Raw genomic sequence first — 12,731 nt, forward strand, 5'->3', positions numbered from 1 at the left:
ACTACAAATAATTTTGTCAAGAACTATAATATATAATGTATTTAACACACATATCACATCCCTTTCCTACTTATCATTTGAAGTTAAAGTTCATGCTATGTCTCTGTGGAAGTTAATCTGTGCCCGATGTACTAACGGCTAAAATCTTAACACAACATTTACCTTGCTTACAATAGAGGAGTGTTTGCATTCAAATTAAGTTAGAATTAATTTATTAAAGTAATTAATAAATTTTGAGAATATTTATTTTTTTCCAAGGACAAATCATCCCAATTACAAGCAAAATAAACAATATAGTTGATGAGAAAGAAATTTTACTTGCTCAGTAAAAACATTATCTACTTCATGTATTATTAAAAAGCCATTATCATTTGTTCTGCTATTTTTTCTTATTTATAGTTAACTACCAATAAAAATATACACTAATTAATAACAGCAGTTACTACAGGATCAGCTGTAGCTTTAATGTGTTTTATGCAAGGCCTATTAAATCTATTAATGGTTAAGCTCTCTTGAACTATTCAGCATTTGCCTGTTGCTACTTAATGTCCAGAAAACAATATATTAAAACTTAACTTATAGGCTGAACTAAAAGATATTTGACTTTTTTTTTTGTCTGTGATTTCATAAAGACTTAAGAAATTGAACTTCATGCATGAGAGTAGGACAGTGGAATTTTAAGAGACTACATGTGTGTGAAGTGATTTGTTTATCATTCTCAATTAGACTGGACACTAACATAATCACTGAATTTAATTATAAGAGTTTTCCTTATAAATAATCAACAATTCAATGATATTAACAGAAAATTCCATTGTTTCCAGTTAGAACCGGTAGCATTTTGGTATCATACCAACATCACTGATATTTGCATCACCCAGGTTCTGAGACCAAGCATGATCTTAAATTTTAATATTTTCTTTAGTCATTTAATATTTTCTTTAGTTTTTCTGCATCTAGAATTATGAAAACTATATAAATAGGAGGAAGTTTGTGGAAATTGTCAGAGGAACCTGCATGCCTGACACAGAAAAGGACCTAAATACAGGGTTCATTTCATATTCTTAGATGCAAAATAAAGCACAACGGAATTTAAAATACTGTGAAGGTTAGAAAAAATAAAATTTGGTAGAAACTGTGACAGTTTGGACCACATATTCTTACATTAAGGAGATAGATTTTATAGAATCACAAGTAAAAGCATGTAACATATGACATGTCAATGCATTTATCTTTCTGTTTTTTCATTTGTTTGGCAGCTATTAGACCATATATACGAGTGAGATTTTTGAATAAATTTCAAAGTATTAACCAACACACAGAGTCTGGTAAAAGCCTTAATTTGGGACAGGCTAGGCCAAGACCGAGCCTTTCTGAAACTCTACTTTTAGCATAAAAAAACTATGAGGACGACATGGATATGATGATAAGAACCTATAATTATTATGGTTGTACAGAGAAACATATCTCTGCCCTAGAGAGCTTACTCTTACTCTAGTGAGTACACTAGAAGGCATACGAAATTAAAATCTTTAATTCTGAAGAGTTTACAAAACTTTATTCAACAGTATTTGTTATATAGAATTACTAGTGCTGAATGGAATTGCTTTTTATATTTTCTAAAATTCCAAGATAGTTGCATTAAAAAGCATATATTTTGTTTTTTGGATACATGAAAAATCCTTAATTATATTTTCAGACAGCAGGTGTATGTCTGTTCCAGATAACTTTGTAAAAGTATCAATGAAATAATTTGTGTGCTTGTGCATGAATATACAAAATATACACTTAAAAAATGTGGCATATTCACTCACGTAGTCATACCTTTAAGAAATTCGTCATGTTACAATTAAAAAGTTACAGAACGGTGATCATTATGGCTAGACACAATTAAAAAGACTTTATTGAAACACAATAGATCTTATTCAAAATGTTATTGAATATTCCTGCAAGATCTGAAATAGATGCTATTGAAGGAATTGCAGCTACCTCCCTACAATTACTTTTATTTTTACATTTTCCGGTCTTTATTGGATGTTAATATAAAAAGCATATTTTCCTGTAGAAGATGGTACTATAATCTGATGATTTTAAGAAAAAATTAGTTTTTGTTTTGTTTTTCTTTTTAATGTAGATGCATATGTGTGGTTCAGCATACAGGTATGTGACACTGGCACTAAAAGTACAATATACTTGTATATACTTGTGTATATACTTGTATACAAGTATGCTTGTATACTTATATACTTGTATATACAATGTACTCTTGGCAAGACTAGTCAAAAATGCAGATATGGTTACCTACTTATAGCTGTAGATTCTCTTTATAAAGAGAATGTAATAGCTAATGTAAAGCCAATAGAAGAGAAAAGACTTGCTATCTATCTCCTCTGCTAGACAGGAAAACCATGGATTAAATTGTTAGTAGAAGTCAACGAGAGAAAGGGAAGTAGAAGGACAAAATCAAAGGCCAGGTGGCTTAGTGGGAGTCTTCCTCTAGCAGTAAAAATTCCAATGACATTCCTAAGCTTAAGCTTTTGTGGGGAAAATATTTTGCTTTCTCATCTCTGTGCTGGAGCAACAGTTTTATGGATTTGTAGCAATCATTTTTTTCCAGAAGAAAAACCAAGGTACAATGGTGAGCTGTTTAATATTTTCCTAGCTCTAGGTTATCCCAAGTATATTTTCACATCTATGAAGCAGATTCATAACAGTAATCAGGCTGGCATCGTTTATGTCAGTAGAACGCTACTGACTTACTCCAGCAAAGGCATTGACTTGTTTTTCAAAAAGTTCTTTATTATATAACAGAGCGTTTTTCTTTTCCAGTGATTTATAAAAGCTGGAATGATGCTACCACAGATTTTGCAGCTGAGAAAGAATTTAATTAGAAATATCAGCAAGAGACACTCCCAGCTACACTAATCAGTTTTGGATCAAGGCTCCTGGGACTGGGGTTTTCTTCTGTACCTGATTCTTACAGAAAAAATTACATGGAGAGAATAAGAGAGAACTATAAATTTTAAAAATAGAAAATAAGATGGCATAATTTTGAGTTCAAATTTCTCTCTAAATCTGAAATTCCATTAGCATAGCTTCCATACCGCTTTAGTACTTTTATACTTATACAAGTCTATAACATTCTCTGAAAAATTACAAAGCTCTTATCTAAAGCTCTAGATTTTTATATACATATATGTGTGTGTGTGTGTGTGTGTGTGCGCACGTGTGTGTGTGTGTCTGATGATGTAAATTTATCTGTTTCATTTAGATCATTTGTAATTTTAGGAATATACTAGGATTTCTAGAAATATTGGTGTACCTTCATGAAAAACAACATTTTATATTAATCATGTTTTAAATATGAGTACATAAACTACAGAATATATAAGTAAGGTTTTGTTTAATATTCTTGCAAATGCATAAAAATTCTTGTCTATTTTTCAACATTAATAGGTGCACTGCTGGATTCTTCCTCAATATCCTATTTGCTGAATTATTAATTGTTTTTACCAATGTTAAACACATACAATTAATCTGTATGGTTCTAAAGATTTGACTTTTGATTAAGGAACTTTTTTTGCATTTGCATGAAAATTAATTAAAATTTAATAGCATTTCTAAAGATGACCAGTTAAATTGGAATTGTAATAAGCTTCCTGTACATAATTAAAACAATCTAAAACTTAATTAGGTAATTAATCTGAGTGCTTCTGGTAACAAACTGGTAAGTATCTTTTAATAACCCTATAAATCTAACATAATCCAACTGCTATTTAATATCTCACCTGAATTTAAAGAGGATATTCAGTTTGTTTATTTGTTTGCTTCAGAAATTAAAATGCAGTATGCTCTAAAATTAGCATATGATGGTTTTTCCATTATTGTAGGAATTTCTGTGTATAATTTTGCTTCATACGTTTTTGTCATTATCACAGAACATAAAATTAAGATAATGTTGACAACTTGATCTAATATCTTTGCATTTTAAATAAATTATTTAAAGCTCACAAGCATCACATTCATCATCCTGTTTTATTCATCTTCTTAGTTTACCATGAAGAATTAATAGATTCATAAGCTAGAAATGACAATTACTTCTTATTCAGACTCCCTAATTTCTGCTAAATTTTAACTTAGAGGGTGATTCAGACTCCTATTTCTCAAGCACCATTTAACTCCTAAAGATGCCTAGAAACAATCAATGTGTTTTTTTCCACTGTAGAGCTGCTTAGACACTTAAAGTTTTCTGAGCTCTTGGAAGAACTAGGTTAGACGTGCTACAAAGATGAGTAGGAAGATACCTAATCTCTGCCTGTGAGTCCCCCGGTGGGACTCCATATCTTAGGTCTATTCTGACTACTTCTAACTCGGGTCATGTTAAGATTAATTCAAGATGCCGTTGGAGAATGGCTAACAAATAGCTTTTGTGTAACAGTCCAGGAAGGAGAACCAGGAACTAAACTCATTTTAGGCTGCAGGGCTCCAAATAGTGCAAGCTTTCTTTTCTTCAGTTTCCTCTAACCCTGCAATCTTCAGCTGAACTTGGCAACTAACACATGCTGTGAAATAGTTTCAGATGGAGCCCTTTCCACACCTTCTTGCAGCTGGGCCACTCTGTAGTGGAATGTAATGATGATAAATGATGTCAAACTAGTTGGGTTAAAAACCTCTTTTCCATAAAACAGTGTTAATTGGCTTTCCAATACCCCTCAAATTAAATATTACTTGAGTTCAACAATATTATGAGGGATTTATAATGGAATATTACACTGTAATTATTTAGCAGTCTCACACAGATTTTAGTACTTACAGATTTTAACTTTGAATAGAAACATTAAAATCTAAAATAAAAGAGTTCAAAATATACAAGTAGTCTAAGATTGATCATGACCAGAGAAGAACGGGGTACAAGACTGCATTGCCATTCATTGGAACACTATAACTCTTTCCTTTCCCAAATACTATGTCCATCTCCTTCTCTGTCTTCCTACAGGTCAAGACTGAAGTGTCCAAAGATCCAAATCATCCTATCTAAATGTTTCTGCATTAATTTAACAACTGTATTCATTGCTTTGGAAAGATTTGCTTGAGGAGAAGGAATAATGATTAGAAAGTAATTAAAAATAGACAACACTGAAAAGACAAGGAATAAGACTGTACTAGTCAAAGAAGTAGCATGATATTTGTAAAAGAAGCATTATACTTTTGCTTTAAAATAGTTTTGAAGATTATCTACACTGTAAAAAATAATAATAATTAAAAAAGGGAGAATAATGACTTTGAGCATCATAAATTGGTCTTGCAGTCATTTAGAGTACTCCAGAGCTCTAGAGTACTCTAGAGCTGGGATTTGTGGACAATGACTGACCTTCTGGTTGTGATTCAGAGGAGTTCATGCCCTATTGCAATGCTTTTATCATCAACCTCATGAAAATGCTTTTAAAGAACACTTTTCTGCCTTTGAACTGCCTTCCTGCCCAGTCTCCTGCATTTTTAAAGACCCTATCAGCCCAAATTATACTATCAAATTATACTATTTTCTTCACAGAAAATATAAATATTTCTAGGACATGCATTTAGCATGTTTGTTTGCTATCATTATTTGTAAACAGATTCATTTCATTAGATTCATTGAATTTCACAGTTATTGGTACGTTCCTCTAGGTTAAGCATTTGCAGCTTTGAAACATGGCCTTAAGACAGCTGAAAGGGTAATCATATTGTGAGGGGAATTTTTTCTTACTTTACTGAATTCTTTGTGTCACTTAACACTGCTACCATTTTCAGAAAAAAAAATCAAGGAACATGCACATTATGAGAAATGAACTTAAAAAAAGCACCTTTGATCATATCACGGTACCTTAACTCTTCTCTACATAAACACTGTAAGGATAGAAATTTCTACGGAATATAATTCTTCTTACAGTAAATCAAATACAAAGAACATGTACAGGATAAAATTAACAACAACTTGGTCAAATATAAGATCCCAATGAGCCTCAGAAGCAAATAGAACCAATTCATATTTAAAAAAGAATGGCTGAAAGGGGGTAGTGCAATCTAAAAGAAAGAATTCTTATGGACAAATTAACCTACAAGTCATAACTTTCCTGGATACTGTAATGTCAGTCTATGCTCTACGTAATGTTAAATTGCAGACCTCATCCATGCTGCTCATGATATGCTATTGAAAAGATGGACATGAAAAGTAGCATTTATGTTTTGAAGGAAGAAAGGAAATAGTGGAATCGGAAAGATTTTTCACTTCTGGAGAGTGACCACAGCACTTTGTACCCTACTGGCATAGCAGTTTATAGCAAACTTGAATGTATGAAACTGAGTGACAGAAAATTAAGATATGGGAACACACATATAGAAACTTAGGCATTGCGACCAGGATTTTAACTGAATGCCTCAGCTGGAGGCTTCAGATAGGGTGAACCACGACTAGAAGAAATGTTAATATCTTTTGTGCTGCACTGGGCTAGCAGATTGTTGAATTCAAATGACATAGATCATTGCACAAGTGAATAATTCTCCCTTAATTCTGAGATTGTTAGAATGTAACAGAACATCAGGTTTTGAAATAAACACTTCAGAAAATAATGTTTTTAAATCAGCTACTGAATCATTTGATCCCAGCCCTTCCTATACTTTAATTATCTATTATCTTTTTTTTTATATGGATGATGAATAGGATAATTATATGGTTGGTCAAACAGATACATCACTATTTCTTGAAGAGTTCATGTGAGAACATTCTTTACATGTGCTCAGTAAGCATTACTAATCCCTCCCTGAAGCCTAGCGATTTTTCAGGAAGAATCAATTTTTTCTGAAGGACTACATTCCTTCTCAGAAGTGCAGGAACAACAACATCACCATTACAGAATCTTTTTTGTTACCTTATCTGTCCAAAGAGACAATTAAAACTGTCCTAAGTGAACATCCAGAAGTCTCCTGAGAATTCCAAATACATATAAATGTAGAAAAGCTGGTTCAATAACCTTGCTGGGACTCCCACACCTTGCAAGCTGTGCTAATGCAATACTGTGATACAATCCTTTGGCTAGTATAAACATCTTTAGGAGGCCTCTGCAAACCAGCACATACCAGGTCAAGCTTACATTTGTGCTAAATTGTGTAAATAGGTTTTGAAATGGAGAAGGCTTATACTCTTAACCCATACATTTGTGAACTACTCACCCAGTTCAGCTGGGATTATGCATATAGATTTTCAACAAAAAATTTCCTGGATAGCAATGGCAATTATATTATATGTATAGCAATGGCATATAGTATAAATAAGCTGTAAGTTACAACTTAACTTAGAATCAATAGACCTGCTCTGTCTTCATACCACAAAATATCTCCGTTAGAATAAAATATCGCCTTTAGGATAAACACAATCATTCTCGAGGTTCCATTCGCTGGCTCTCATGAGAGCTGAGACACCGCAATGCTAATAGACACCCACTTCTAAGCAACTATACTAGGAATCTACATCTTGAATTTCATATCATGTAATGGGAAATGAATCCTCTGATCTGAGAAAAGAATGGGACTGAGAGAATTTTACTATTCAGTAAATAGTATGCTAATCGTTTAATTTTGACATTTTAAAAATTAATATGGCAAACTTTCTTCTCATTTACAATGCTTTTACAGATTTTTCAGATTCTTCCAATGTTAATAAAGTTACTCCTAATTTACAATTAACTATGTAAGAGCAAAATCTTTCTTTCTTTCTTCTTTGAAAATAGAACCATTAGGTAAAACATAATAAATTTATATTATGTAAGCGGAAAATAATTTTATGGACGACAATGTCCAAAGCAGCCTGAAGAAATTCCACAGAAATTTTCTCCCATTTGCAGCATGTGTCAAGTTCCAGTATGTTGGAATCAAAGTAAATTTATACATTACTACTTCTAATTTTCAAACTGTCATAATACGCTCATAGAGTGTTATCACACACTCATAGACACGCAAATGTTTATGATGATGAAGCTTTCAGAAGCCTTTAGTGTACTAAAGTACAGTCAGATCCTTATTCATAGTGCATATTAATCTAATACAATTATTAAACATATGCAGTAACTTTGCTAAAATTTGTTACAGAATATATTACTGATGAAATGGCTACAGGATTTAAATTATTCGTTACTTACCCCTGTTCTTTGAACTTCCAAGAAGATTGCTCTTTGAAATGATTTCTCCCACACTGCCAACTCACTGCCAAACTCTACATTGAAATAATGACTCTTGCCATGTCCAACCATGACACTGAAACAATATGGCCTCTGGTCTTCAAGATCATAGTCTTGATGAATACCTAAATACAAGTTTGCTTGTAGCCAGCAATCATCAGCAAGCCAGAGCTGAAAGACATGTTTCAGTATGTGATTCTTCATCTAGCAAAAACAAACAGTTAAGGTAACATTGACTTCTGTAAGTGACAGGTACTCAGATATTTATGTTGTTATACTAACAATTGTCTTGAAATATCTTGAAGCAATGTTTTGAATATTAAATATTATTTGCAAAGATAACTTCTCTTATTACTTTTTATTCACTTTAACTTGTATCATACAATCTGAGCTACTTCTGTAGTTCCAAAATACTGTCAAAGTAATCTAATACATACATATATTGTAATTTTAAAGGAGTTTATAGTAACGAAGGTGGGGAGGAAGGGATGATTGGGAGGATGACCAGGGGAGACTGCTCTGACTAAGGTCAAAGAACTAAATCTACCAACAAAAGAGGGAAAGAAGGATTTTGGAGAGATACTGGGGATACATTTGGGAGATAGCATATGGGAGCACATCAGAACTTCTAAGAAAGCCACCATCTACATAGCAGACTGAATTATGATTGTTCTTCCAGAGGACTGTGGGAGAAGTTTCTTAAAAATTCATCCATGATTCCAAGTGATGACTACAAAGTCTGCACTGTCATGCTGAAGAGAGAGAGGAACACCTATTACTAGGTGTGTTGATAATAGATGGAATCATTTTTTACATCCTTCCAATCCTGCCTTACCCCCTTCTCCAGCTATCCAGTGATCAACTATTTGGAAGTGAATTGCTATTTTTTGTTCTATATATGAAATTGAATTCAAACTCCTCTAAGCAAAAGGATACGTTACCCACTTTATAAAAATGGACCATTTAAAATAGTGATAATCATGACTATGTTAGATTCCCTATAATTCCCTATAATTTAAATATTTTAACTTTTGAGTTTATAATACATATCCTATTTATGCTTTTTACGCTAGGTTTTTCAAATATTTTCATAATAGCACTCCTTTGAACTAATATGCTTATAAAAAATCAGCAGGAAATAGCCCCTCAGTCAGTGGAATTACAGCTGGGATAAATTTGGCTGACTGTGATGGTGCACTCATCTGTGACACTGACCACATACCTATTTTAAGTTGCACAGTTAATCAAGGAACTGGTTAGTGTGATTTTATGAAATAAAAAAAAAATCAAACCTTTAAAGATGAAACAAGCAAAAGACTCCCCCACATAGTAGCAAATGCTTCTACAAATGAAATTACTTTTGAAACAGACTTAAATGAATGGTATCATATTTAAAGTGTTTCCCAAACACTAAACTCGGATTTGTAAGATTAAAAGATTGATTTTCTTTTTCTCAAAGTACGTTTAATGAGCGCATTTCATTTTACAGTTTTGATCCAATTACAGATTACTCAGAGGTGACACAGAAAGAAACTTCTTATAAGCTCAAAGAAATGATATTTTGTTTACAATCAAAGGGAGGGAAATTCTTGACTCTTGCAATTCAAGAGTTCTGCACCAGTCTTATAGCAGAGTATAAGTATTCCACTGTAATTGCATTCCAGTCTGCTAAACACCCAGGAATGCAGTGATTTATTAACAAGGAAATGGTTATTCTGGAAATGACAACATGAGCTTGAAAAAGTCCTGTAACAGCTGCTAGTGTGCCCTGCAACAATAAGGGAAGTGAAATGAGACCCTGCCATCACCTTCAGGAGAAACAAGAACTTTCACATTACTCTTTTCTAACCCAAATATATCCCTGTAACACAAGGTGTGGTAAATGAAAACATACTTACAAGAAACTTCCTTTATGTTTTGATTTATCACTGATTAGCACAAAAACAGAACTAAATTAAAAACTCACTCTCTCCACCTTCTTATAGATTAAATATTTTTACTAGCTGAACTTTTTCAAATTATATGTTTTACTTTCTATTTATCAGCTAGGGCTCTTTCCCATCTCTATTTCTCTTTAATGGCACAGGGAAGAGACTAGGGAAAGAACAAAAGGGAATTTGCAAAGAGAATCCCATTTGTTACACTCTAATGTCACCTGTAAGGAGAATTTTTTTTTTTTTGGGTCTAGGAGAGGTCTCTAGTCAACCAGATTTGGGGTAAAAGCAGATACTGAACCAGACATAGGTGGCTTTAAAAGACCAGAATGCAGCTTTGTACCCGAGTCCTAGAATCTTGTAGTCAGAATGAGTGTTTTAAAGATTTTTGCATTCATTTTTCCAAGACTTATAATAGTCTATCATAGCCTACAAAAGTCTGGACCTGTAACTCCATGCATATGAAAACAAGTAAATAAGCAAATAACAACTGGGATTTGAATATCTAAATATAACCTATAATGGCATATATAAAATAGATGTTTAAAAGTTTAGAGTTCTGTGTCCTTCCTGTTCTAGATGAATACACAACCATCTTCACAGAGCAGTGAAGGTTCCCTTTTCAGTAGTAGAAACCAGAGGAAAAAAACTGCTCTGCTAGCACATTCTCCTCCATGTACTGCTCCTATATTCATACACGAGACCAAAACTGAAAATTTTACTAGTACTGGTGAACTACTAAGTAACATAAAGCTAGCATATCTAACCTTAAGCACTTTATTCAAATCTAAGCTGTGGTGTGTGCTGTGGGTGTTCTAGGGGGCACCTCAGAGGCGGCATGGAACCAAGGTACCACCAGGGTACACTGCACATCATTGTCAAAAATGGCCCTGCAGCTGTTCTGGGAGAGATCGGTCTTGAGGCAGTTCAAACTGATTTAACCACGCTTTTTTGGACTGGTGAAACAGAAGCTGAGCAGAGATTCTACTATGTTCCCAAGTGTTATCTGTTTTTCAGCAGCCGTGGGGTAATAGATGTTAAGTCTACATTATTAGCCTTAGTTAAGACTAAGTAACACTCATTCTGGCTCTTAAACAAATATATATTTATTTTTACTTTGATTGAATGTGAAAACGTGATGTGTGGAAACACTGTATGTTAGAAGAAAATGAAATGTTTTAAAGGTAGATTGATTTTTAAAAAGTATCTAATGTTCTTGCCTCTGAATAATACAGATTTTCAATAACAGCTCCAGTAAATATGGAGTATCATTTAAGGTGTAGGGGGAAAATATGAGATAAACGAGATCAGACTTTCAATTATCTGGTTGTTACCACTAAATGTCCATGTATATTCAAGTGTAAGAATGTGAAATATTCTGGGCTCCCCAGTACAAGAGAGACATGGTGCTACTGGAGAGAGTCCAGCAGAGGCTACAGAGATGATGAGGGGACTGGAGCATGTCTCTTATGGAGGAAAAGCTAAGAGAGCTGGGCCTGTTTAGCCTGGAGAAGAGAAGACTGAGAGGTGACCTGATCAACATGTACAAGTATCTGAAGGGAGCGTGTCAAGAGGACAGGGCCAGACTCTTCTCCGTGGTGTCCACTGATAGGACAAGAGGCAACAGGCATAAATTGAACCACAGGCAGTTTCTTTTGAACATGAGGAAAAACTTCTTTCCTGTAAGGATGACTGAGCACTGGCAAAGGTTTCCCGGAGAGGTTGTGGAGTCTCCTTTGCTGGAAATATTCAAAACCCGCCTGGATGTGATCCTGGGAAATAAGCTCTAGAGGACCCTGCTTGAGCAGGGGGGTTGGACTAGATGGTCTCTAGAGGTCCCTTCCAACCTTGGCCATTTTGAGATTCTGTGATTCTGTGATTCTGTGTGAAATATGAATATTCATTCACATATGTGCATATGTATGCTTGTATTGGCACATGTGCATATATGTGTATGTGTACATATGTAAACACACACACAAATCTAAAATATAGCAAGTTTTGTGTTAAAATCTAATTTCTATATTGAATTCTTATTTTCCATGTTTAACTCTTATGTCATAACTGACATATGTGAGAAGCTTACAATCAGATGTGTAACAAGTGACCTTGCCTTAAGAACCATCTTTCTTAAGAATCAAAATGATACAATATTCTCCATTATGTCTTTACAGTAGTTCTAACTAGTTTTTGAAAATCTTTAAAAGCGTTCTCCCAAAACTGTAGTCTTTATAACACAAACTCCACCTTTTAGTCTGCAATGTAAAAGCTTTACTCTCTTAAGAATTATGTCCGCCATTATTGATTCATAGTTTCCTTCATTTGTTATGTATACTAAAGAATCCACAGAAAAGACGTTTAAGTGTTGAGTTTACGCTTTTGTAAGTCAGCTAATATATTCATGAAGAATTGGAATTAAGCATTCATTTATTAAAATGTGAAGAACATTAAGAGCTGAATCTTGGGTAGCTTAGTTCCTACTTCTTTTTCTTAATGAAAATGTACCACATAATTTACTTTAAGTAAATTCTTGTGATGTCCTTGAAATTAACCTTACCAGAATATTCAAGGGAGGACTGAGTAT

General features: G+C 33.6%; 1 protein-coding gene across 11 annotated transcripts in view; it reads right to left on the minus strand.

The window, feature by feature from the left end:
* Window positions 1–12,731, minus strand: part of SNTG2 (syntrophin gamma 2) — a 285,354-nt gene that overhangs the window by 23,551 nt on the left and 249,072 nt on the right. For 7 of the 11 annotated variants that reach the window (XM_068937274.1, XM_068937273.1, XM_068937268.1 and 4 more), the window contains one exon: window positions 8,175–8,417. In XM_068937274.1, the coding sequence (XP_068793375.1) occupies window positions 8,175–8,417 (243 nt within the window). The remainder of the gene's footprint in view (window positions 1–8,174; window positions 8,418–12,731) is intronic. The other 4 variants (XM_068937271.1, XM_068937275.1, XM_068937272.1 and 1 more) reach the window with 1 other exon arrangement.

This window comes from Struthio camelus, chromosome 3 (assembly GCF_040807025.1).
Source record: "Struthio camelus isolate bStrCam1 chromosome 3, bStrCam1.hap1, whole genome shotgun sequence".
Taxonomy (NCBI): domain Eukaryota; kingdom Metazoa; phylum Chordata; class Aves; order Struthioniformes; family Struthionidae; genus Struthio; species Struthio camelus.